Genomic DNA, 27,788 nt, shown 5'->3' with positions numbered 1-27,788 from the left:
AATAAAGAAGTAGAAAAAAAACGATCCTGTTGCAGGCGCGTTTACAACTCTGCTTTTATCTTTTTTTAATTCCTTGTACCTTCTCTAGTGAACAACCTACCATTAAGACTCAACCATACGAAAATCAGAGTATAGTTAGAAATAATATTTTACAGACATTCAAACAGGAGAATACAGATATACTATACGAAGACTGTTAATAGAGTATTAATACTATAAAACTAGCAAAGCGATGCTAGAAAATACAACCTCACTATGTAAAATTAGAGTTTATTTTCCCAATGAAGGGCAAACAAGATGATATTCAAAGGGAAAGGAAAATGAATATAGATTTCTAAACAGTATGGGCAAGCCAGTATTACTTAAGACAAACTGTACCAAAAACAGTAGCTCAACTGTGAAGTACACTATTGAAATATATTTATCCAAAGCCTCCAACACTTTTAAACAATCAGTTCTTTGAATGATCTAATTAATTTAAATAATTACTGCCCACTTTATTTGTAAGGCAATGGAAATATCAATTTTAAGAACTGTAAAAACTGTTAAATTTAAATTACGTACGATTCCTTTACCAGATTTGCAGACCAACTATTTTTCTTAATGCTTACTTTTTTTTAGGCCAACTAGTTTTCTAAAAAAAAAAAACAAATCGAATGTTAGAAAAAGCCCCAACAGCCATTAAAGAGTTAAACGTCACCTCACACAATAATATCCATTGTGTGAAAAGCTATTTTTCTTCCAAGTTAGGTTGACTAATTATACAATTCTAAAGATAAATATTAAGATTTTTCTGCCAAGAACTTTCCTTTCAAACACTACTATATGTATTTCAATTTGGATGTTTTTGTAACAACAAAAAAAAGAGTCTGTGTTACTCAGTTTTAGAGAGTTTTCTCTCTTGGTAGATTTAAGGTAGCAAGGAAAATACCATCAGAAAACTAAAAGATTGTCCCAGGATTTTACTCCCTAAATATATGCTCTTTTAGCAGTCCACTCATATTAATGTATAACAAAATTAGACAATAACCCATTTGAAGGTCATTTATATTTGCTATTGGTGATTTTCCATATTACACGTTAACAAAATGAACTAAAATGTTATCCGAATTAAGGAGACACATCAACATTTAATGCATTATTTTAGACATCAGAGTTTTAATTCATTACACCATAATAAAAGGCTAATTTTCACACAAGTATTAAGTTCTCATTCCAAAATTCTAAAAGTACAAAAACTTAAAAAATTCTCTAAATGAGAAACAGATTTCCTTCTATGCTGTTCAGCGGTATGTCATGATCAAGTCAAGTTGATATGGATAGTGGAATAATTATACCTAAGCATTTAAATCTTTGATACAATGTCTGCCTTATTCATGAGTCTCTCAAATCAGTCTAGTTTTACAGTTGAAAAGGGAGTGTTTAATTTGATCAAGTGCTTTAAGGAAAAAATATCTAGTTTCTATCCCATTTTTCTCCCAAAACATACACACACACACACACACACACACACACACACCTACATATGGTGGGGGGGAGGGGTTAGGAGAGAGAAAGAGAACACTAAGGATAAAAGAGAAGATGATAAAAGCACCAGGAGAAAAAGTTGGAAAACAAGCCTGCAGAACTCAGAAATACAGAGGGTGGGAAAAATACTAGAGAAATAAAGACCAAACTAAAAGCAACAGAATCAGACTAGCTAGCAACATACAACACTAGAAAATGGTACAGCAATGTCTGCAAAGCCCTCCACAAAAGGAAGAGGGACCCAAAACCATTATTTGTCAATCTGTCATGCAAATATAGGCCACATAATCACTTTCATATATTCGAAAATTTGGGAAGTTATTTCACACATGAATATTTTGCAAGGAGGGGAAGGTGATCTGTCAAACCAGATGTCAAAGTCAAATTATACAAATAGAAGTCTAATCATGAGAAATCTATTTTAAAATAACTACAGTTGGTTTGAAATTAAGGAAACTTTGAATACAGAATAAAATAAAAATGCTATAAATCTTGCCAATAAATAATATGACTAAAAATATAGGACAAAAAGAGAGAGGGGGCAAGTATGAGAAAGTGTAACTTTGCTGAGCTCAACTTTTAAATCCAGGACTCCTTAAATAACTGTTTAAAGTTAATAATTCAGTTAGTAGAAGTTTAAACATATTATAAAAGGTATAAATAAGAACTTAAAATATAAACAAAAAAGAGAAACAGAGTGGAGATGAAGTATAAATTAATTTCTTCATCTTTCATAATGAGATCAACACATACCTTTTAGGGTTGGCAAATTTAAAAAGTTGAAGTATGTTACTATGTTACAAAGATAGTACAAATCTCCAAGTTATCAAAGAGTATATACCAAATCAAAATATAGACCACACACCACAGAAAGCATTCTATCTATCCTATCATTCCCATAAATGAGAAAAACTCCCCTATTACAAGTCTCTGACAAACGCAATTATACACAGCTACAGGAGGCACAACTAAACCAAACTGATTCAAGACACTGAAAGCAAAAGTATGAAGAAACAGAACTTAGAGAAAGCAGCAATTATGACATTAAGCAAATTGAATTTAAGTCAAAAAGCATAAAACAAATCATAGAGGAACTTTACATTAATGAAAACTTCGAGTCCACAGGAAGATCACGTATCTCTATCTATCAAAAATAGGGTAAAACCTGTAAGTAGTAAGATAATATAAAATGCAAGGGTCTTATTATATTTTAACTTACCTCTCTCAGCTTATAACCACCAATTAAGAAAACCGAATTTAAGTAAGAATACTGAACCCTGTAACAATTTTAAAAGCAATTAACAAGGGGCACCTGGGTAGCTCAGTCAGTTAAGCCTCTGTCTTTGGCTCAGGTCATGATCGCAGGGCCTGGGGATGGAGCCCCCCGTAGGCTCCCTGCTCAGTGGGGTGTCTGCTTCTCCCTCTTTTTCTCCCTCTGCCCCTCCCTGCCACTCCTGCTCTCTCTCTCTCAAATAAATAAATAAAATCTTTTAAAAAATAAAAAAAAAAACTAACCAAAAAAAGTAACGGAAATGCATCATATTTTGTATTCTTCAGACAGAATTTATACTCTTGATAAGTGCCTATGAAACCATTCTAAAACTACATTGGGCCTCAAAGAAAAACCTCAATATACTTCAATAAGTAAAGGGCACAGACCACATTCTCTGGTAAAAGTACAATGAAACCAGTAGTCATTACAAAAACAAATACAAAACTCCCACAACCTGGAAATTTTAAAATTCTTTCAGGTTCTTGGCTTAAAAAGGAAATCAAAATCAAAACTGTGAATTATCCAGAAACAGTAACTCTAAAAGAACCCAGAAAATAACAATGATTCTAAAGGAATCCATGAGCCACAGCAAATGCAGTATCCCTAGGAAAAATATAACTTCAGAGACCTAAGTAAATGAGACAGAATGTGAACAATGCATATCTACTACAAGGTAGTGGGGAGGAATAAGGAAAGGATGGAGCTAGGACTCCAATCTAACAATTTATTTCTTAGAGAGAGATCTGAAACTAAATGATGGGTCCACAAGTGATTGCTACATTATTTTCTGAATTTTTCTGTCTTTGCAATCTCATAAATTAAAATTAACTTTTAAGGTAAAGAATTAAAAATGCATTTAAGTTAAATGTTCCACTCACAAAGGCAGAAAAAAAAAGGAAAACAAATTTGGTAATAAACAAATAAACTCACAATTTAATGAAAAAAATACCAGTACAGCTAATTATTAATCCAGGAGCCAATCTTCAGGGAATAAAACAAAGGTAATTTAAAAAAAAAAAAAAAGACAAAAAAAAACAGGTAGAGGGGAAGAGTAAAGTAGAGGGGAGGAATAGCGACTGGGGTGCCTGCCTGTATGCAACTCTTGATGTCGGGGACCTAAGTTTGAGCCCCATGTGGGGTGTAGAGATTACTTAAATAAATAAACCTACCAAAAATAATTAAATAAAATAAGAATGGAGATTTAACTGCATATAAGAATCTAAAAAAAAAAAAAAATAAGACAATGTTTGCTATAATGCTAAACAAATATATTTGTCAACCCGGATGAAGATGGTTTTCTAAGAAAAACAAAACATTCAAACTGACCCTAGAATATTGAGAAAGATAAATCCTATGATGAAAGGAATAATTTCAATGCTCTTTGAAACTCTATAAAACCATCACAAAGAGAAACCAAAACCCAAACACATACATATACACATACATACACACACAACTGCAAATTAAATTTATGAATAGATGGAATAATCTTGAATAAAATATTAGCAAATAAAATCCATCATATTAAAAGTACAATCTACCATGAACAACTAGGATCGTTCCAATATTACAAGTCTACTAGAAAATCTATTAAATAAAGCTTAATGTTTAATAATGTAATGTCAAAAGCCTTTTGCCATCTATAAAGACAGTATATTTTCTCCACAAAGCTTCTGGTAACATTAACTATCTCAATAACAATTATAACTGGATTTTTTTCAGAAAATTTGACAAGCTGTTTCCAAGTGAGATAATCAAGTGAGCTAACTCACGGAAACTATGAAAAAGGAAAGAAGAAACAAGATAGCCTACAAAACATAATCAAAATTGTGTAATAATTGCTACAGTAATTAAAATTTGGTACTGGCATAAAACAAGACAAAGAAATGGAATGGCAGAGTCCCAAAATAGAGAAGAACTTAGTGCATGTCAAAGATGGCAGTTGAAATAAGGTTAAGAAAGAAAAGGGATATGTAATTCAACAAAAGATACCATTACAAATCCAGCTGTTGGAAAGATAAAAGATGCTGGTGAAGAAACTGGATTCCTATCTCACTCCCTAATGGCAGTTGAATCAAAGATTCAAAGGTGTTTAAAAAAAAAGTAGAAGAATCTGTCAAATGTCAAATGTATTAGAAAAAATGAATAATGTTTTAAAAAATTATCTTGTAGTGGAACAGAACTTTCAAACAAAAACCTTTAAGATCGATGCATTTGAATGTATTAAAATTAAAATTCTGTTATAAAAACGACAAGCTGGGAATCAGAAAGAGTATTTTCCATGCATATAACAAAGGACTAATTTCTTTAACATTTAAATACATGTGGTATGTATGCATGTGTGTATACAATACATGCATTGTATTGTATACACACACACACTAAAAGTCATTATGAAAGATAATAAGCAGAAAAATGGGCAAAGATTAAGAATAGACAGTTCCAAGAAAAAGAAATACAAATAGATTTAAATACACAATAAAGCAGTTACCTTTACTCTATTAAAGATATATAAATAAATGAAAAAATATTTTCTAATTATCAGGTTGGTATAATACCAAAAAGAGTAATAACCATATCTGTGAGAATCTGAAGAGAAACACTGACAAACTTGTGAGAAGGAAATCAGTACAACCTCTGTTAAAGACAATTAGGTAGTAGCTATCAAAAATGTAAAGTATATATTTTTTGGCTTAGAAATTCAACTTCTAAAATCATGGGATGTTCATTTTGGAGTCATTAGCAATAGCATCTGAAAACACTTAAAAATGAGTATCGACAAGGGCTGTTTAATGTACAACCCTATTATGGAACTCTACACCAGCTTTTGAAAAGAATGAGATTGATCTCTATATAAATGGTAAGGAAAGATCTGCAAAATGCTTTGGTAAATGGTACATTTATAGAAATGTTACATATCTTCCCATTTGTCTAAAGATACATATGTAGGTCCATATAAGTGAAATGCAAATAAAGTTTCTAGAAGAGTAATAAAAAAGAAGTGATTTTTTTACAGATTCATTTACAGTTTCCTGTAGGGAACAAGAACGTGGGACTGTATTAAGAGTGACACTCCCTTTTTACTTTAAACCCTTTCCTATATTTATGAGCCAGACATATTCTAAGCTGAGGAGACAGCAATGAACACGTAAAATCCCTGCACCCATAGCAACTGCATGGGGGGCATGGGGTTCAGTAGCGAGACAGACAGTAAAACAATAACTGTGTACACACACACACACACACACACAATGTCAGATGATATTTAAGTGCTGTGAGGAACAATAAAGCAGGGTTACAAGGGAAAGGGACTATATGTATTGGGGAGGGAGGTTGTAATTTTACATGGAATGGTAATAAAAGGAATACAGTGAACTAGGATGCATATGAAGGTTCTCCTACCCCAGGATTGGGAGTAAAGTGATATATAAACTACAACCTGAAGGATGATTAGCCAGGGGGAGAAAAGGAGGCGGTGGAGGGGCAAAGCACTATACAGAAGCAGAAAAAACTCAGGTGGGTTTGTTCTTGGGTGGGTTGGGGGCAGGGCTACACATGAACAGAACCCAGTTCCTAAAAGGTCTTATAAAACAATTTAAAACATTTATACAGAGGACAGAAAATTAGAGCTAAATTTGGAAGAGTTACTCTGGCTGTAATGTGTAACGTGTTTTGGTCGAAATAACCCAAGAAGTAAAGAAACCAGACAAATGTTTCAGTAATTCTGCCCCAAACTAATGGCCTTTAAAAGGTAAAGTAGCAGGGCACCTGGGTGGCTCAGTCGTTAAGTGTCTGCCTTCGGCTCAGGTCATGATCCCAGGGTGCTGGGACTGAGTCGCCCATCAGGCTCCCTGCTCAGCGGAAAGCCTGCTTCTCCCTCTGCCTGCCGCTCCCCCTGCTTGTGCTCTCCCTCTCTCTCCCCCTCTGTGTCAAATAAATAAATAAAATCTTAAAAAAAAAAAAAAAGGTAAAGTAGCAACAAGGATGGAGAATAGTGGGTCAAAAAATGTACAATCCATCCCTATTACTCACAGTTTCCGTATCTGCAAATTCACCTATTCACTAAAATGTAGTAGTAACCCCAAAATCACTATGTGTGGCACTTTTGCAATCATGCCCAGACAAGTGCAGGGAAGCAAAAACTTTGAACCCCCCAATATGCACAGTCCCAGCTGAGGTCAAAAGGTGATAAGATACTCTGCCTTCTTATTTCAGCTCTCACACCATAAATAACACCCTTTTCTATCTAGTGTCACATTTTTCACATTATGATTTTAGTTGGTTATTTCGCTGTTTAAAATGGTCCCCATGAGCATGGTATGTTAAGTCCCCCAAGGTAAACATATATAAAATTCTACCTTCTGGAAAGCAAGAATTCTAAGTGACAAATATTTTAGAAGAAATTCTTTACAACCAGGTAGTTTCTTTTTTTGTTTTTAATTTGTTTACAGGAACATAAAAGCAGATACCTTCAGCATAAATTACTGAAATTCCGTTCTGAAGGATCAAGCTTATCTAAAAAATCCCTATGGATAAACTGTGATGTTTTCTTATTTAAGAGAATCTCAGAATTATCATTTATTTCAATGTAGCTTTTACAAAAATGTATATATACACTCAAAATGACAAGTCTCTTACACCCTAAAAATTAAAAATACAATGTACAACTGCATACACTGAGCCTTATATAATTTTAAAAGAAAACTAGTAAAGAAATTACTATCAACCCTTCCTTGTCTGGTCAACATTCTCTTTGTTTATATAAGTAACAAAAAACTGTTTAGTCTACTACAAAAATGACTCTATAACCAATATACACTTGTAGGAACACAAAACAAAAAACTTGTTGATACATAGTTCTTCCTCAACGTGTAACTGTGTACTTGTTTATTTGTAACGGTCCACATATAAATTCAGGGTCAATTTAAAAGGTAAATAATCACATAAGAACTCATTACTTCTAACTGTGTTTATCTTAACAGTGCTTCCTTTCACATACAAAGAAAAGCGCTGTACTAGTTTTATCTCTGGTGTGACAATCAGTTGCATGACCTGCCACTTGAATACTAAACATGAAATATAACACACTGGGAATATTTATTGCTACTTATATGAGAAGAAAAAAGGGCAAAAGAAAAGTTCAAGAAAGAAGGATTCAAAGCCGAAAAGAGGTTAGAATGCCAATTATTAAACTCGAAATAGGAAAAAGGTAAAACAAAAAAGAAAGAAAAGTTAAACAAAGTGTTATGTACACAAGTGAAACCCTAGTTCTTGGCAATTAATGGAAAGAAGAACCATAACCAAAAGAGCCAAAGACTTTAGAATGCAAAAGGACAAAACAGCCATGAATTATTTAAATTATTTAAATCATTTAGATCATTTAAAGACCAAAAAAAGTGAGCAAAAATAGTAATTTTAAATGTCTTTTGTATTTTATATCACTTAGAATATAATTACAGTATCATTTACATTCCTAAAGAAAAATATTAATGCACTTGATCATAATGCAAATAAAAATGGCTTTGCATCACAAAACTGATATTGGAATTAGAAAATAAACCAAAACTCTTAGCATACCTGAGCTACCAAGACAGCAGTCAGTCTACAACCAGCAGTTGGTGCAGAATATGCACTTAGTGCAAGCAATGATTGTCACTGGGAATGGTATCCATAAACAGGCACTGATCTCTTTATCAATGGCCAAAAGCCAAGGGTGGAAGGGGCAAGGGGCCTTCTTGGTTCCACTCTCTGAATCTCAGAGACTGTGACACTTCCTTAGTCAACAAGGCCATATCATGCATGTGCCTGACGGACCAGTAGCCATGACAAGGGAAAGAGGGAGACCTATTTAAAAATTGTTGCCTTCCCTATCATTCTGCAACATAGTTTTTCCCCCTAAATAATCTTTTAAGTGGTAGTTACAATCCTAATCAGTCAATAAAAGTAGACCTAGTTCACTCTACAAGATCTACTATATGGCTTAAAAGTATTGTATTTCCGCTCGAAAATCTGTTGTAAAAGAAGGTAAAATAATAGTACCACTGTTCAATTTCAGTATGGGTTAAGTAAGTATTATTTGTGGATTCATGTGCAAAGTGGACCACTTGCATAACACTTAATCTATCTGGAATTATTGTCAGTTCCAAAGAGACTCATAGAATACAACTCAATTCTAAGTGGGAGACTAACCCATATATAAATCTAGTTGATGAGTCATATACTAATTTTGTAAAATTACTAAAATGTTTCATCAAGGTTTAAGAGTAGGAAAACAAAATCAGCAGTTGAGATAATCCAAACTTTAAAATCGGCCATAAAACATAATGTGATTTATATGATCTCCTAAACATCAGCATGATGTGCACTGAAATATGCAATTAAAAACAAAACCTGAAGACATCATGAAAAAGTGGTCAAGAACAATGAAGACATAATTCTGGCTTAAGTTTTCCCACCAAAACACTGGATATAAAAACATTATACACAGCTAAAAATATTGGAATGTCATTCTGAAAATAAACTGAAACAAGAAATACAAAAAAAAAATAATTATCAAAAGCATAGTGAAGTAGCTGCCAGAGAAAAGTATTTCTTTACTGGGAAAAGGCCAGCTACTTCATTTTCATTAAGAAATAACATTTTAGACACTATTTTTTCCTGCAAGAAATATTAATAATACACTATCAGCAAACTCTTAATGTAAAAGACTATAATTCCTAATTCATAATTTTCCTTGGTACTCCTGATTACTAGCAACTATGAAGTGTAAATTCACATTGGTCAGATGTTATTCTTAGCATTAGTAATTCCTCTCATACTAGTGATTTCTTCCCCTAAGGCAGTGGTTCTCAAGTAAAAGTAACACATCAAAATCACCTAGGGACTATTTTGAAAATACACATTCCCAAATGCCATCCCTCAAAGACTGACCATGTCTAGAGTGAAGCCACAGTATCTGTGTTTTGAAAAAATTCCCCCAGTGATTCTGATTGTTAGCTAAGGACCACTGCTTTAAGGTATGAATTACATACTTGCTCTAGCAATTAGAAGAGCTCTTATTCGGTCTACCATTGCTGAAACTTTGTCAGTGGAGTATACACAGCTGTCAGTATCAAAGAGGAAAACTCGACATTTCATTACTTACGGTAAAAAAAAAAAAAAAAAAAGGTAAGAGATCTGATAAAACTATCTGCTCAAACAACATGCAACCATACCTGAAAACACTTTCTATGTATTTATTTTAAAGTGTGCATTTAGGACAAATGGTTTTGAAAATGTATAAAAATAACTTATGTATTAATCCAACTTCAGTATATACATGGTCCCTTAAAGGATTTTCATTTTATTATCATCAAAAAATGTATTTCAACAACCTCCACAGTATATTCTTAAAAGTCAGGAATTTTAAAATTTAATAGAAAAATTTTAAATATTCACCTACAGAAAAATAATGAATGGGAATGATATCACTAATATTTTAAAATATAATTACATCTCACCTACGCTATGCCACGTATCGTAAGAAAAATCTTTTATCACTAAACTTTAGTAATCCCAAGTGGCATTTTCATTTAAGAACGAAGCACAAAAATACTTTATAAAAGAAAATGTCTCATTGTAAAAACTTATAAAGTTGAATGCCTCAAACAAAAATATCTGAGAGGTTTGATTTCACAATATCAAGTTTCCAAATGCACTTTGTAAACATATACCCATTTTAGGCTATCAACTTAAATAAAGCCAGTTATCACCAAAAGAAGATATAATAAAAAAAAAAAATTTTTCAGTGCAAAAATCGTATCAACTAAAGCTATCAACTGACTTAAGACAATTTTAATATAAAAATCACAACTTGAATCCCATAATATAAAGTAATTCTATAAAGACTTTAAATTAATTTAAAACAAAAGCTCTACAACAGTTATCAAGTTTTCCTTTTGTTACTATTCTCTAGTGAAAGCTTTCTTTTGATTAGCTTTTACAATGTCATCAGGAGATGCTGATTTGAAGTCAAATGGTGTTATTGCTATAAGAGGACTTATTTCTTTGTCCTTTATGTCTTGAACTTGTCTACTATAAAGAAAAGTCTTATACAGGTCAAGGGTGCGTCGCTTGCAGCTTTTCAGTGGGTAACGAAGACACAGTGTTGAAGCAAAAGCTGAAGGTCTAGCAGCAAGGGCCTTGGTCCACGAGAGAGAAAAAGGTGGTTTCCTAGTCAAAGGGCCTTTATTGGTTTTCTTATTATCCTTAGCAGAATTGAAGCTTTTCCCTAACTTTGAACTTAAAACTTTTGTTTCTGATGTTGGAGCAACTGATTGGTCTACCGCATGTTTTGGAACAAAATCAGGGGTTTTTATAAGGACACTAAGATCAATATTTGAATCTATTCCAGGTGACCTCATTTCAGATAAACTGAGCTTAAAAGAATCCTTCTTAATCTGAGAGTTGTCTATATCAATTGTTTCTGCAATCAAATCAGAAAGTGACAAATTCTCAAGGTCTCTTGTAGGAGAAGCTTTACAAAATGCCAAAGATGACAGAGATCCTGTTAATTCTGATATTCCAGTCGAAGATGGATACCGATTTGCTAGCTGTGACAGGGGAAAGGATCCCAAACTTAGATCTGTGAAACTGGAAGATGACTGGTTACAAAGATCAGATAAAGTAAAGCACTGGCTCGGATTGTTTTCTTTGTGCTCCTGCAATAGTTCAGCTAGGGATGGACTTTCACACTGGGAAAACTGCAAACTGTCATTTTTTAAAATGTAATTCTTGGCACTTTGTTCAACTGAAGAAACACTTTCAACGTCAGTCATTTTACTAGCATTTAAATTATCATGAGCCGTATTTTCCAATGAGCTAGTTAAGAGCAAATGATCATTTAAATTTCCTATGCTGTTTTCTACTGGAATGTTTTGCAAATCAGGTAGCGAATTATTTTGAGTACATAAAGAGTTATTAGGTGTTATGTTCTTTATCATTAAGGATTTTAAATCTGGTATTTCTTTGAATGAAGAATCATCTTTGGAAACACATTCAGATTCATGAGGTCTTAACATATCAGCACCTAGATTCTTTGAAAATAGACTTTCCAGACTATCTGTGGTTGATAATCTGACTGATGGCTGACTTTTACAAGAATCTCTTGGCATATCATCAATTAGGTCAGCTGGTGACAGCTCTTTTGTTAACTTACATGATTCTAGTTTCTTTTCACTTTTAGGTCTGTCAAGTTTCTTTTTTTTATGGAGTAAATAGTGACTTGGTACAACTGAGGAATTAGGATATAATCCAGATTTTGCTACTGGGCCAGAAAAATCAAAGGATTTGCTACTATGATCCAAGTGGTTTGTGGATTGAGGACAAGAGCTTTGAACATTATCAGCTGAAACTTCAGAGGAAGATAATAAGACTCCTTACCTTACAAAAGCCATTAATTTTCAGATGAATAGGTTGACATATGCAGAAGACAGTCACAGCAACCAAAAGGAAACATGAAATGAGGCATTTAATTACTAAATGTTTCTTTTGATTATAACATGAATAAAGTGATCAAATATTTGATCATTATTTAATAAAAAGTGAACACTCTAAAAAAACAATAATAAAGGAATTTTACCTTCCTTTAACCATCTAAAGTGACCTTCTTACTTTGTTCACTGATATATACAAATATAAGTACCAAGTTAGTCAATATTCTAAGTTTCACAAATTTTATAATGTGAGGATTTAACATATTTAAAGTATCGTCAGAATTGTCAAATTCAAAATGTCTAAAAGACCAATGAAAGGAACTAGGTTCATCTTCTCCTATATTTTTAATGTATTAAAAACAAGCAAACAAATAACATTCTGTAATTTCTGGAAAAAACTATTAATAAAGATAAAATATTATAGATTCATTTTCATATGGTCAGTTACAAGTGCCTCCCCATCAAAATTCTTTTAAAATTTAAATAGAAAATAAAAAACCACCCTTACTTCATGGTAACAGACTGCATACAACTTTGTTATGGTAAAAATCTAGGCCTCACGATACAGGAAATATCAACCCAGTTAATAAATAACCATGCTCCTACTGGCAGATACCGTACCAATTATTATAAAGATACCTCAGTTCCCTTCTTATGCCAATTAAATTCGAGAAATAACCCCAAATTTTATAAATTTAAAATTAAAGATCTGGCTTTGAAATGCAAGAACAGTATAATTATGATACTTATAATATTTAAATAAGACTAATACATTTACAAATGCTATAAACATAAAGGCATTTTTATAATTAATTGTCTGGCTATTAATTTCCATTTCCTGAGCCATCAGAGTTAAAAAAAAACAACAATCAAAAAACTTTCTAAGCTACTGACAAGAAGCAACAAGTGTCTTGTCTTGTTTTTATCGGATTTTATTTCCCCTATATCTTGAAAGTTAAAAAAGAAGCGGGAAAATAATTAAAAAAACAAGCTTTAACAGAGGGAAGAAAACAAAGCACTCAGCTTAAAAATTCACAAATGGGAAAATCAACTGATGATCATCAGGATTCCTGTAACATGCACAATTTTCTGCCCATTTTTCTAAACAGCTAAAGCAAATCAAAGCCTCTTTTAAAGCATTAACTGTAAAACAACTAAAAGAGAACAAGTAAAAGCATACCTTTTGCTATCTTCCCTGTAGATATTGCTCCCTCACTCTTGACCTTCCAATTCTGCATTTTATCTTGTTCCAGAATCACTGCCAAAGCCTTCTGCACATCAAACTTGTTCTTCAGAACTGCTTCAATCAAAGTGTCATCTGGCACAGCATCTCCAAGTACCTCTCTCATGTGATCAAGGCATGAATGAAGACGAGCTAGAACAGAAAATAATTAAAAGTCTGAAATGATGCCATGAAAGAACCCTCAATCTTCAAAACAAAACAAAAAAAGGATTTGAAACTGTATTAGATGTCCAACTCTCCTCTTTCCCTGGCAAAAATTATTTGTAATGATTATATTTTTATCCACAATATACCTATCTTTCCCTATTAGAGCTCATGAAACAATAAAAAATAAATATTGCTAAAAGAAAACAAATTACTGAAGTTTCTCTCCTAAGGAAATGAAGATCTCAGTCAAAAATTCCAGTTACTAAATAAGAGCCACACAACCAATTTTTCAACCACAGAGTTAACCATACACTCCTCGCAAAATATACTTAATAAAATGTATATTTCCCTTGAAGATACCAGGGACATTTGTACCATTCTTACCCAGAATCACTATTAGGAACAATCACAATAAACCTGATAAATTCTGGTATATTGATCATCAATCATTTTCACACATGTAGCACAGATAAACTACTTTTTACTATACCTTGATCAATTCCACTCAGCTGATGGTTCAAAAGAGAATTGGAGGACTCTTTCAGATCTTCATAATCGTATTCTTCTAGAGGCTCAACAGGTGAAGGTTTGTCGCGCCGTGAGTAAATAAATTGAGCAGCTAGAACAGAAAATGATGGAAGAATGCTGTAGCACAGCCACTTCCCAGTCAGTCTTTTTTTTTTTTCCACCGAAGTTAAAATAGAAATTAAAGATTCTGACCTACCACCTATGGCCATTTACCCACATTCTATAATAACGGATAATGACAAAAACGAACGAAGACAAAACATACCATACGCTGCGCAGACGTCCTTAGTAACTACTCACTGGCCTCTTGCAATCATCCTCCTTCTTTCTTCCTATCTCCAACACCTTCACCAAGCTGACTTTCGCCACAGTTTCCAAACACTACCTTTCCTAACACCTCATCCCTGCCTACTATTCCATCTTCCATGCAAAACGTTCTCTTCTTTGGAACAAATATTTCAAACCACGTACCAAACTTGCTTATTTTCATAATTAAGAAAGTACTAAAAACAAGTTCATTTTCACTTTCCCAGAATTGCTAATTTGGCCTGAACCCAACAGTTGACCAAAATCATAGGCCTTAACTTTTGAACAACTTCTACTTTCAGTCCAACGCTCTCTACACTGTATGCTAGTGTCACATACCTACCTGACTTTCAGGCTGTGCACTCTACAGCCGTGTCATCACTCAATATATAGCTGGTATTATAGATTTCATTAAAAGGAAGAAAGAAAATATATGCCTGAGTATCATAAATAAAATACAAGTGAGCAAAGGAGAAAATCATCACACACGCCCAAAGTGCTGACTATTCCACGTCAGCTGGGTGCCCACTGAACTCAGTTCCTAGAGACTGTGCTCAATTGTGAAGAAATAAAATTAAAGAATAAGAAAGATCAAAATTTTAATATAGTATTCTACAGGCAAGGTGTTACTAGGGATTTTATATTATTTAGCTTTCTGGAAGAGCACATAACACTCAAGTCTACAGCTTAGTGTTCCTACATTTAACTTTTGTTCATGTTTTCAAGAAGGCACTATCTGTGAAAGAAAGGGAAACTACATCCAAAGTTTATAGCTACTACATATAAATAATATACAAACAGACATTAGATAATACTATGGCTTACACAGAAGGCTGTAGCATAAGGGCTACCTATGCACAGAACAAATCAACGATGGCCTTACAGATGAGTAGGAAAGGCAAAGAAGAAAAACGTAATGATGTATTTTAAAAGCCAAAAGGGGGTGCCTGGGTGGCTCAGTCGTTAAGCATCTGCCTTTGGCTCAGGTCACTTTCCCACATCAGGCTCCCTGCTCGACGGGAAGCCTGCTTCTCCCTCTCCCACTCCCCCTGCTCGTGTTCCCTCTCTCGCTGTGTCTCTCTCTGTCAAATAAATAAAATCTTTAGATAAATAAATAAATAAATAAAAGCCAAAAGAGTAGTATAGATAACAAGTGCCACAGAAGCACAGAAGATTAAGTAATCACTGAAGACTGACACAGTTCTAAAAAATGAGGTAAAAGCATCAGAAAAACTGAGAAAGAGGTAGAAGACATCTTGGACAAGGAGAACAAATAAGAGAGCTACAGAACAGCTGAGAGAATTCAATCTATTCTGCTATAAGGCATGTTACCTTCACACCAAATAGTAAAGAGGAGAATGATGAGGGTATAACATTCAAGTGCTTTGGTTTATGAGATTTCTGTTCCCTCAACACTTCAATGTTTAGTATCATCACCTTATAGCAGCAGGTACAAAGTAACACCCACCTTAGAATATGACACTGTAACTATAATGGTACTGCAATGCCAGAGAGACTCACAGCCTTCCTCTCGGCTCAGTTCGGAGGACTTGTGTCTTGCTATGTGCATGCATACTGCTTGGCTCTCCAAGATCTGTGATCATTTGCCTTTGCAACATTACTCATTAGTTCAACTCTTTCTCACATTTCTATTAAGCTTTTTACCTTTTTTCAAACTCTTTTTAAACTCCTATATTTACTGGAATATTTCTTTATCAGGAAGTTAAGGTATCTTTTCAAATGTGCAAGCATTTTTATTAAGATTACTGTTTTTGCTAGTACTTTACAGGCTGACTGATCTGTCATGATCCTATTTTTTCCCAGATATTCTGTTATTTTCAGTATACAGTTTTGAAGACCATAAGGTTTTTCAAGAATACACATATTACGCTGTATATATTTCTCCCTATGTAGCCCCCTCTAGTACAAGGAGAATAGAACACTATTATAAATTCAGCATGGCTAAACGGAAGAGACTCTCTAAGATGACCACTATTTTCATGTTAAAATCTCAGAATGAGGATGTGTCTTACAGTCAAATGGCATCTCAACATTATGTAATACTTAGACTGACAGGAGATTTACTTTAAGTGGTACATAAAATTACAATATGCCTTACATTCTGTGGCATCTTAGATTTAATAAAATGTGGTAGTACTAAAAAAAGTAAACTGGGTCACTTTGTGCCTGGTGATTTACAAATTATTTTCCTAGCTATAATAAACTACTCAGTTTAGCCTAAAAGTAACAAATATACTTTCCCCAACTTCCTCTGATAGCTTTCACCTGTGAGAAAAACCCCAAGAAAAATCAAAAATTAAGTGAGGAAAAAATCAGATTATTTCCCTCAACAATTTTCACTTAGGAAATTTGGACAGGAAAAAGAAGTTGTCAATATCCAGGCTGCAACTCAACCTCAGAGGAGCTATTTTTTTTCCAGAGGGGGTGGAGGGTTCCTTACCCCCGATCCACACACAAATCCAACTCAGAAACCTATACTTTGGCCACTGTTTTGGAAGCAGTGTTGGCTAGATTTGCTGGCAAGTGGGGAGGGAAGGAGGGTAGACAAATTCCCCAGGGAAAATAACTACTAGGGGCGCCTGGGTGGCTCAGTCGTTAAGCGTCTGCCTTCCGCTCAGGTCATGATCCCAGGGTCCTGGGATCGAGCCCCACATCGGGCTTCCTGCTCGGCGGGAAGCCTGCTTCTCCCTCTCCCACTCCCCCTGCTGGTGTTCCCTCTCTCGCTGTGTCTCTCTCTGTCAAATAAATAAATAAAATCTTTAAAAAAAAAAAGAAAGAAAAAAAGAAAATAACTACTAGTGGGGAAAAACAGTCCAAATCTTTGAAGTTGAAATGAAAGCCCAAAAGGCAACAAATACAATAAAAGAGTAAGAAAAAAAGCAATGGAGAGAAAAGTAAATATAAAATGCTATTCGTTTCTAAATTTAAATCACAAACTTTGATGGAAATGCTTTTTGAAAAACTGGGACACCCGCGGTGACTTTTAAAACTTAAGGCAGTTTAACAAACATAAAAGTTCAAAGAATTCAAAACCTGACTCCTACAACTGCTCCAAATTGTTTCCTTAACACCTTAAAATAAAAATCATGTAAGAGGCACTCATTAATGACACAGCTGTCTGGACTTCTTGCCCTGGAGGTTCTGATTCAGTGATGCTGGAAATGAGGCAGGGAATCTGTATTTTTAAAATGTCTCCTAGCTGACTGATATCATCAGCGAAGATTAGGAAACACTGGCTGACAAGTCCCCCCGTAGTCCACTCTGTACAATCATCAATTCCCTTCCAAAAATACGGCCCCCTCACTCAAAACCCTTCAGTAAGCTGACATGACACACCTACAATTAAACACTGCCTTCCACAGCTTGCCTCCTACTTCCTTTCCTAGTCCTCTCTCCTGCTGCAACTACATTAATCGTGTGAGTGTTCTCAAATAAGCCTCACATAGAGGCCACTGCTCAAGCACTATTTTCTTCCGCTGAAGAAAGCCATTCGTCCTCCCAAATTTACCAGTCCAATCTCCCCTCCTTCCCAGACTCCTTCATGCAGGACTATGGCTTCACCCACCAGATTCACCCACAAACCACTGTGGCATGTTTGAAGAGGACTTTTAACATGCTACCTACCTAGAATAGGGTTTTTCTTACACGTTAACTTATGCTCAATAAAGATTTTGAGTCAGAATGGACTGAATTAAGGATCACTATTGTTTAAGTAACCACTGGAGGCCTTTTGACTGAGGTGGCTCCAATGCCTTGATGACAAACAGAACACGAAGCCAAAGTCAATTACTGTAAATGGTAACAACCAATCAGGAACAACCAATCACGAAAGCCAACTAGGCTTTCCCAAATAATGCAACCCTTAAGCTACAGCCAATCAAATAATTTCTTTGCTTTGTTTCCATCTTCCCTATAAAAACCTTGCCCCTAGCTCTGTTCCAGTAGAGCACTCCTAACTCCTCTAACTCCAAAGTTCCAGTTTGGAGCTACCTGATTCAAACTGATGTTTGCTCAAATAAATTCTTAAAAATTTCAATATGCTTCAGTTTATCTTTTAACACTTCTAATTTCAGTAGGCAAAACAAAACCCATAACTGTTCAAATAAAGTTATACATATAGGTTATTTTTGCCATCCCCAATTCCTTGACATATGTTCAATATTCAATATGAAAAGTCAATCTTTCCAAAGGAAAAAAAGCTGTAACATTTAGAAATCACCTTTCCATCACGGAAACTGGGCTTAGCAGAGTTAAAAAAATACAAGTGCTGATGAATTTTTTAAAAATTCCAATAACTGATAAAATCACTCAATTATCAAAATTCATTAAGACCATGAATATGATCATCTCTTCAATGACACTGGCTGTTTAAAAACAGAGAGGATCCTTCTAAAACTATTCATTTTTTTACTGAAAATCACTTGGAAAATATACCACTAAAGAGGAGAAGTTTCTGATCTAATACCACTGTTTTGAAAAATTAAAAAATCCAAAACCACGTTTTTTGTTAAAAATACAGTTTGTCACAGAAAAAAACTCAAAACCATTTAACTGTATCTCCTGCTTCAATAATGTCATTGACGGGGCGCCTGGGTGGCTCAGTCGTCAGGCGTCTGTCTTCAGCTCAGGTCATGGGCCCAGGGTCCTGGGATCAAGCCCCGAATCGGGCTCCCTGCTCAGCGGGAAACCTGCTTCTCCCTCTCCCACTCCCCCTGTTTGTGTTCCCTCTCTCGCTGTGTCTCTCTCTGTCAAATAAATAAAATCTTTAAAAATAATAATAATAATAATGTCACTGACGTCCTGGAGTGTACAAAAGTAACTCAAAGAGCAAAACTGTCCTAAATATGAACCACACACAAGACACACATGAAGAGCTATGAGAGACACAAGGATAAACTGACCTCAAGAAAGCTAGACCATGAGTGCAAATCTCAGAAAAACACGCTCAGAATGTCTGACCTGGTGTACCATCAGTTCGTAACACAAAATTAAGCATGATTTATCCAGATAAGCCCAGATAAATCAATGTGTTAACCTGCAAGATTAAGATGTCTTTCAGTAGTTCTTCCCTCTGTAAAGGTTCCCACCCTTGTGCAATTTCTAAATCCTGTAGACCTTAACTCCCATAATTATCTCTTGAATCTATCTCCAAATCTAATGCTACCACCCTTGTCCTAAACAAATGATTCACAAAGCAAGCATCAACATACCATGGAGGGCTTGTTAAAACAGTAGCTGTGCACCACTCTTGAGTTTCTGACTGGAACGGGGCCAAGAATTACTTTTCTAATAAATTCTCAAGTGATGTTAATGGCACATGGACCACATTTTGAGAACACTGTCGTCAAATATCCCCATCTCTAGATTAGTATAATAACCTCCAAACTAATCTATGAATATCCATTCATGTACCACCTTCAATCCAGTCTCTACTATGTAGAAGGGATTTTTTAAAAATTCCAATCTAATTATCAAACCCACATCATCTTCTCATTTCATGAGCATGTCATGCTCTCTATTCCACTTACAATATGAGTGATGAAGTTAATGCTACCAGCTATCACTGTATCACCTCGTCAACTGTGACAGTATTATTACAGGAGCCCACAAGGGTTAAAAATGGCAAGTGTCGGGGCGCCTGGGTGGCTCAGTCGTTAAGCGTCTGCCTTCGGCTCAGGTCATGATCCCGGAGTCCTGGGATCGAGTCCCGCATGGGGCTCCCTGCTCTGCGGGGAGTCTGCTTCTCCCTCTGCCTGCCGCTCCCCCTGCTTGTGTTCCCTCTCTCGCTGTGTCTCTCTCTCTGTCAAATAAATAAATAAAATCTTTAAAAATAAGTAAATAAATATAAATAAAAATAAAAATGGCAAGTGTCTGGGAGGTTCCTTGGACAAAATGAAATTTCTTTTATTCCTCATCCCTACAAAATGTGGCCTTGTACCCCTGCATAAGGAGCTCTTAAGGAATGCTGATGAAGCCATCTCTCAGCTTCAAACCCAGCCTTCTTTATTCTGCTTTGTGATGCTGGGGTTGCAGTCTCTAGGAAGTTCATTTCTTCGACAGCTGACTCCATTTTAGGATCAGCCAACAGAGGAGATGCTAAAGGGAGACTGAAGGCCAGGGGAGGAAAACACAAGCTCCTTTCCTTTTTGCTTCTTGTGCAGCCCCCTTTGCCCCTGCAACACTGCATGCTGCAGTAACAGCAATTAGTACCAGTGAGCAGTTTGCCCAAAACTCCCAGAACCAGCTTCCATGTGTCCCCATCCACATCCCTCAGACACCATGACCAGAAAATTCCCTCTTCAAAAGGCTGAATCCCAGCTTCACAGGGTCCTTTTGCCAACACGAGTACCAGCCATGCAGTATCCCCCTCCTCAGAGGGCTGAGTCCCCATTCCATAGCCCTTCCTCTGAATTTCAGAGGCAAAGCAGAACCCTCTTCTCACAGGTCTAAGCCCCAACTCCAAGGAGGACCTCTACAAGCTTCTAAAAGGTTGGGCCTGACCTCACCCATTTGCTCCTATAGAACTAGGTAAATGCTTCCTGAAGTCACCACCTCCTTGATATTTTGCTTGCCTTTCTTGCATTTTTTTGTTCTTTAAAACCTGGTTAACAACTTCTTGTATTAAATTCTCTCTGACAAAATAACCAGTGCAATTTCCATCTCCTAACAGGACCCTGACTGGTAACAGTGTAACACTAGAGCAAGAGAGGAAAGGCCTCGATTAGTAAGCCTAAATGAGAAAAGTACAAATAAAGAGCTAGATGCATTTCAGAGGAACAAGTAACAGGATAAGAGATAGCAGGAAGAGGAGAGGTGCTAAGACAACTTGTGGAACATCTATGCTTTTTACAAAAAAAGGAATTCTAAGAAGTCAGAAGGCACATATTTGGTCTTCAGAGACTAAAAGTGTGATTAAAGCAGGCACAGGGGTACAGGACAGCTCCATAGACTATATGGTATTAAAGATAAAGTGGATTTTGATACAAATGTTAATTGTGTTAAGCCTTTAAACTCGCAGAAAATGAGTTTTGTGAATTACATTTATGTTGTACCTAACTGTATTTAATTTTACCCTTTTGTGGCATAGTAAAATTCAGCAGGGCATTTTAACCAACTATTTATAGAGTAGGCTGAAATTTAAAGACAAATATATTGTTAGGGAAATTAGGAGAAAAGGTCTGGTCGAAGACTATGTCTTTACTGAAAAGAACATATGAAATGTTTCGTGTTTTCTTTATATGGTGGCAAAGAAGAACTCTTTCAGTGGGTAAGACAGGAGATGCAGCTCTGATGTGGAGTCCTACAGGAATGTGAACTCTAAATCACTCTGGCTCCAGGAGGACTAACCTATATATTTTTGGTTTATTTAACAAACTGTTTAATGGTAGATAAACTGAAGTACTGTATGAAGGGAAGTCTATGTGTAACACCTCAATGTTTCTAAGATTTAAGAGATTCCTGAGTATATAAAATTAATTGTTACCCACCTTCAGAAGTTCTAGATTTTCATTATGGACTAAATTACCATTTCGGTACAATTCAGATTAATTGCAAGTTACAAAAAATATTGGAAAAAACATAGTTTTCAAAGTTTTCTTCAAATGTTTAAAACTTAGATTCTATTCATGGGTAAAGAAATGATTTTATACATATTTAAAAGTTAAAGACATCATCTTTTTAAATGTTACATAATATTATAGTCTTATGGAACACTCTAATCCTAGAATGACAATAATACTTAACATTTTTTAACACCCAAATAATGGAAATCAAATTATTTTTTAAAAGTCACCTGTTGATGGTGAAATACAATAATCATCCTCTACAGACTGGCCATAGAGATCATCATCTTCAAAATCTAAAATAAAAACACAAGAGATAAATTTTTCACAAGTTCTTTTTATATTCTTAGTTATTAACAAGGAAGCATCTGAATTCTCTCCAAACTAAACTCTCCCTCAAAATTAAAGGAGCTTAGAATGTCTACTCTTCCAAAAAATTCTAAAAATTTTACCCACAAAGTAAATACTTACTTTCTATATTCATAGACATACAAAATAGTTCTGCAGCTTTTAAGCTAATTGAATTTTATTAAAAATTTTCCAAGTTTTCACTGCATGTGATCAAAAAATGATAGTACCAGAGACCACAAACCTGAATCGTCTCTCCAGTGTTAGAATCTGTAATAAGTCATCCATTCATTTTTTTCACCAAGTGCCCTTCTATGACCAAAGCATTTATTTCCCATACAACTGACGAGCACAGGGTATACAATCAGACCATGAAAACAGTTTTTCTTCATGTTGAGCTAGTTAATTTCTATAAAAACCATCTTATCCTAAATTCCCTTATGCTCTCAGTTCATGCTAATTAGACTTTTTTCCTACTGACTAAAATAAGCACTTTGCCCAGATTTTCCTAAGGCTGTTTCTTTGTCCTCGTTAAGGTTCCAGCTAAAACTTCACCTATTTGCATACATCTTCCCTGACCACTCTGGTAAAGCGGCAAGCCCCGCTGCCACTTTCACTCTCTCACACACTCCTCCAATTGATTGTCTTCAAAGCACTATATCTGTTTCATTCCATGAAACTCTAAGCTCCTTCAGGGAAAGGCTCTGTCTTAGCCAACTACCTGGCACATGACTGGAAGTAAATTAGTTTTCCTTTTATTATAAATTAATGAATCAAACAATTTAAAACTAAAACCCGCAAAAAAAAGGTAAATATAGGGCGCCTGGGTGGGTGGCTCAGTCGGTTAAGCATCTGCCTTTGGCTCGGGTCATGATCCTGGAATCCCAAGATCGAGTCCCACATTGGGCTCCCTGCTCGGCAGGGAGTCTGCTTCTCCCTCTGCCCCTCACCCCGCTTGTGCTCTCGCTCTCTCTCTCAAATAAATTAAATTAAGAAAAAAAATTTGTTTAAAAAGATAAATATATTTACATAAATGCATTTATTCATTTGATAAACAGATTATGCCAAGGACTATTAGACGTATCTGAGGGACAACAGTGAGTGACAGGTACATTCCCAGAGCTCTATGAACCTAAAATCTAACAGGAAACACAGACACAAAAGCAGGCAATTGCAAAATTATATGACAAATGTTTGAGACTTGAGAAATATAGAGTGAACTGGGATCACACATATGAACAACAAAAACAGAACTGGGAGTGGGGTGGCTAGGGAAAGATCCCCCAGAATATAATATTTAAACAAATTCCAAAGGATAGTTAGCTAGTTTCTGAGGGTATTCATATAGCAGGAGCAGCATGTTCAAGGGTTTAGACCAAATATTTACGGCAAAGAAAAATCAGATAAATGCTACTATTGGATAAAAATATGTAACAGTCTGGAGTGCCTGGGTAGCTCAGTCGGTTAAGTGTCTGCCTTCAGCACAGGTCATGATCCCAGGGTCCTGTGACTAAGCCCCACATTGGGCTCCCTGCTCAGCAGAGAGCCTGCTTCTCCCTCTCTCTCTCTACTGTTCCCCCTGCTTGTGCGTGCTCTCTCTCTCTCTGTCAAATAATAAAATCTTTTAAAAAATATGTGACAGTCAATAAATTATTAGATCACAATCCCAAGGAAACAATCTATTAGCAAATAATGAGCCATTTACAAAATATTATTTTTAGATATGAATGACAATAAACTTTACTAGGTCAGTTTTTCAACTGAAATTGACCCTAACAGTGCCACAATATAAAAAGATGAAGAGAATTCTTTCCTGATATTTTTGTAAAGTGGTTCCTTTCCTCAACAAAATTCTGTAATATTTACCGCACATAAAGCATTGTTCCACCTACTGGAGTAAATGTAACAATAAAGTAAATATAACAATAAGGTATGGACTATGCCCTCCTGACACTTTTAAATTAGTAGCTAACTTAGCATTAGCTAAAGGCCGTCATTTAAGTACTATCCAAATTACAGAGAAGAACAAAGTGAAAGTTAAATAGAGGAACCAATAGGTTTAAAGCACATACTCTCTCTAATAACATCATATTACTTTCGAGAATTTTCAAATTATTATTTGAAAATAATACAAAGGGGAAACTTTGAGAAAAAAAGAGAAATAAACTGAATCCTTAAAATGAGTAGAACTTTTATAAGCAGGAAATGGGGATGAACCTCCTATGCTATAGGAACAGATTGTTTATGATGTCATCAATTGTTCCAAAGAAACATGAAAAAGGACAACCTGAACTGGGGTTGCCCAGGTGAGAAGATATTTAGCACTCACTCCCACAGGCCAAACACCTCTCCTCCAGGAGAAATCCTAGAAATCCTGCTTAAACTCCTCCAACCCACCCTGAATAAGGTGATCTCACTTACATGGCTCCCACAGCACCTTGGGAGTACTTTTTGTAGCATGACATACTAGAATCATCTGTTACTTGTATATTTCCCCCTTTAGATTCCCTCAAGCATCTTATTATCAGTCCCCAAAGCTTAGAGCAGTACTCTAAGCACTCAATTAATGAAGAATAAGCACTCAATTAATGTTGGTTGAAGAAATTATAAATACATATTTAAGAAATGAGTAAGTTGCTTATTCATATTTTTTCTTTCATAACCTCAAAAATATCTCTCAGGCTAAAGTCATCTCTCAGGTAGCAGTGATTACATCCACTGCAACACTTAAAACGGCCTCCAATCTAAAGTGAACACCAGGAACCTAACATGTGACAGGCTGACTAGGTGACAGTCTCCAAATGTAGCACAGGGTGTTAGCTACACTGTGGTTAGGGCAATACTGATGTTCTAGAATAATCGTCCAGCAGTGCCAATAACAGCCACCAACATATTAAGCACACTTACATAATCTGCACTTTAAAAAGCAATAGGTCTTTACTCCTTTTTTGCACTCCTTCATATTTTTTATAATTTTAGTTGGCATGATGCTTGGTGATGCCTATAATTATCCACTGCATAGAGATATACACCTACCCTAAACTAATTCTAAGTCCTTTTAAACTCCTAGAGAACATACGCACATTTTTTTTTCATTTTTTTTAAATCAAGAAGTATGTTCCAGAGCCCCCTTGCTTCTAGTATTGCTTTTTTTTTTTTTTCCTCCCATTCCAAACTACATTTAAATTCAGCATTATCAACCAAGAACTGGGTATACACCTCAAGATCATCTGATCCACTTATTCACTGGGCCTTTTTGATATCTCTTTTTTATCGACTCCTAAGTTTCCAATTTAAATTGAAACTCATAGAAAATAAGTTATCTGCTCAAGCCAGGTTCTGTACTAAGTATGTATAAACAAACACAAATAATTTATCACGTACATCTAAGTTACAGCCGAACAGTTGAATGTAAGCATGAAGTCAATCTATCTTTTACAAATAAGCACAGTTTCATGGGCATTTTGGAAGGGGGGTCGGAAGACACTAACTAGAAGTAGACGACTGTCTACCCGACCTGGGAGGAGACAATGGGAGGGAGAGATGATAATGCTTACGTGCACAAATATCACCATATCCCAACCTTCCCAAATGTCCTTCCCATACGACTGCGTGCAGCAACCTCCCCCTCCCTAAATAAAATCAATCCCAGAGGGCAGAAATCACGACTTAAAACAATGCCATTCGCTGGCACTCACATGTATTGTTATTTTCTCCAACTGAGGCTATTCTGAATTCCAGCCTGGCACCACTAACGAGAAACTCACAGATCGAAGTGGAAGCCAACGGGCTGCGATCCCAGCTGGAACCGCGAAAATGACGTCCCGGCATGACCCTGCCACCTACCTTCATCGTAGTTATAGCCTCGGACATTCCGATGCCGGGCCATGGCGGCGGAGAGGGCGTTCGCCACAGCCCCTTACAAAACACACGGTTTAGATACTGATAAAGCGCCAACTGCGGCCTGTCCAACACATACGCGCCATCTTGACTTCCGGCAAGCCTCTTCGCTGAGCGCCTGCGCACGCGCGACGTCTTATCTGAGCATTGAACGACGGCAACCTCTCAGGGTCACCCGCCTCCCTGGGGCGCATGCGCAGACGTGCGCACGGAAGCTGTCTTTTAGTATAGCCCCGCCCACAGACAGGTTGACTGACAGAGGGCTCAAAGGGGCGGGATCCCAGTGCCTGGTATTTGTGGATTTGTACCAAAAACTTGGAGCCTGAGTCCTTGACCTACATCAGCGTTCCAGATTATTTCCCAAATCTGTTTTGTGATAATGAAGCTGACTGTGTGCTCAGTAGAAGCAGGAAACTTATGTAACTTTCATCTTTGAGGCCTAGTTAGGCACGTAATAGGCACTCACAAACTTGTACAAGTTTGGTTTTAGAATTAGTCCAAGATTTAGAGTGGGGTAAAAGGACTCTGTTTAAATGGGTATATACGGTTTAACTGAGAACCTGGCTACAATAGGTCACCACGCCTTCGTGTATGTAATTTATGGTTTCACGTATATGCTCCATCCTGCGTTAACATCTAGTAAACAGCTGTCTGTCCTTAGCGATGCAGACACTTAACATCAGCATCATAAAGAATTCTTTGAGCATTCATTGAACACATAATCATGTGTAACATGCTACGGGTATTAAATACAGCTTTTTAGACATAGCACTGGCCTTAGGTACCCTCATTTTTGGGGACACAAAGCGGAAACAAAAACACAAAGTGAATGATGCCATGTAAAAGACCAACATCATTATCATACTGAACAAATTACATTTCTGTTTTAGTCTGTGTTTTCAAAATGGTGATACTTTACATCAAATTCTAGAAATGAAAACTTACTCAACTTTATTATACATAATAAAAGGATAATGATGCAAATGCAGTTCATATTTGTAAGTGGCTTGAAATATAATTTATACATGCATTTGACCGTGTATGACTACCAAGTGTTTGTTCTTAACTATCACTGATGTTTAATGTAGCTCCAAGACAAAATTATACACAAAAATAGTTGCTAATTTTATAAGGCCTAAGGGTTTTACTTTACACTTTTAGATAATTTTTATGTTGCAGCCTGTTTCTTTATAAAATGGAGAAAGTAATAGTATCTAACTCACAGAGTGGTGAATAATTATCCTTTTAAGATGATTTCACACAGATCTCAGATGCTTTAAAATATTAGGCATTATTAAAATACAAATAGCAGCTTCTAGCCTGGTATAATTGTCAATTATGAGCTTCGGTATAACTCACTGAGGTATGAAGTGGATGAGTTATAAATTGACCACATAAACCATACTACAAAGCAATGAAGAAGAAAATATTACTACTGCCTGAGGAATAGTATATAATTT

General features: G+C 35.7%; 1 protein-coding gene across 3 annotated transcripts in view; it reads right to left on the bottom strand.

Moving 5' to 3' along the window:
- HBS1L (HBS1 like translational GTPase) overlaps nt 1-26,492 on the bottom strand; it is an 85,555-nt gene extending 59,063 nt beyond the window's left edge. The window contains exons 1-5 of one of the 3 annotated variants that reach the window (XM_032407837.1): nt 26,275-26,492; nt 22,311-22,376; nt 14,154-14,282; nt 13,454-13,648; nt 6,729-12,215 (exon numbers count right to left, since the gene is read on the bottom strand). In XM_032407837.1, the coding sequence (XP_032263728.1) occupies nt 10,744-12,215; nt 13,454-13,648; nt 14,154-14,282; nt 22,311-22,376; nt 26,275-26,317 (1,905 nt within the window). In that variant the 5' untranslated portion in view covers nt 26,318-26,492 and the 3' untranslated portion in view covers nt 6,729-10,743. The other 2 variants (XM_032407836.1, XM_032407838.1) reach the window with 2 other exon arrangements.
- Between the last annotated feature and the right edge of the window lie 1,296 nt (nt 26,493-27,788).

The sequence above is a fragment of the Phoca vitulina genome, unplaced genomic scaffold (assembly GCF_004348235.1).
Source record: "Phoca vitulina isolate PV1807 unplaced genomic scaffold, GSC_HSeal_1.0 scaffold9, whole genome shotgun sequence".
NCBI lineage: Eukaryota > Metazoa > Chordata > Mammalia > Carnivora > Phocidae > Phoca > Phoca vitulina.
This window is presented reverse-complemented; position numbering and strand designations above follow the sequence as displayed.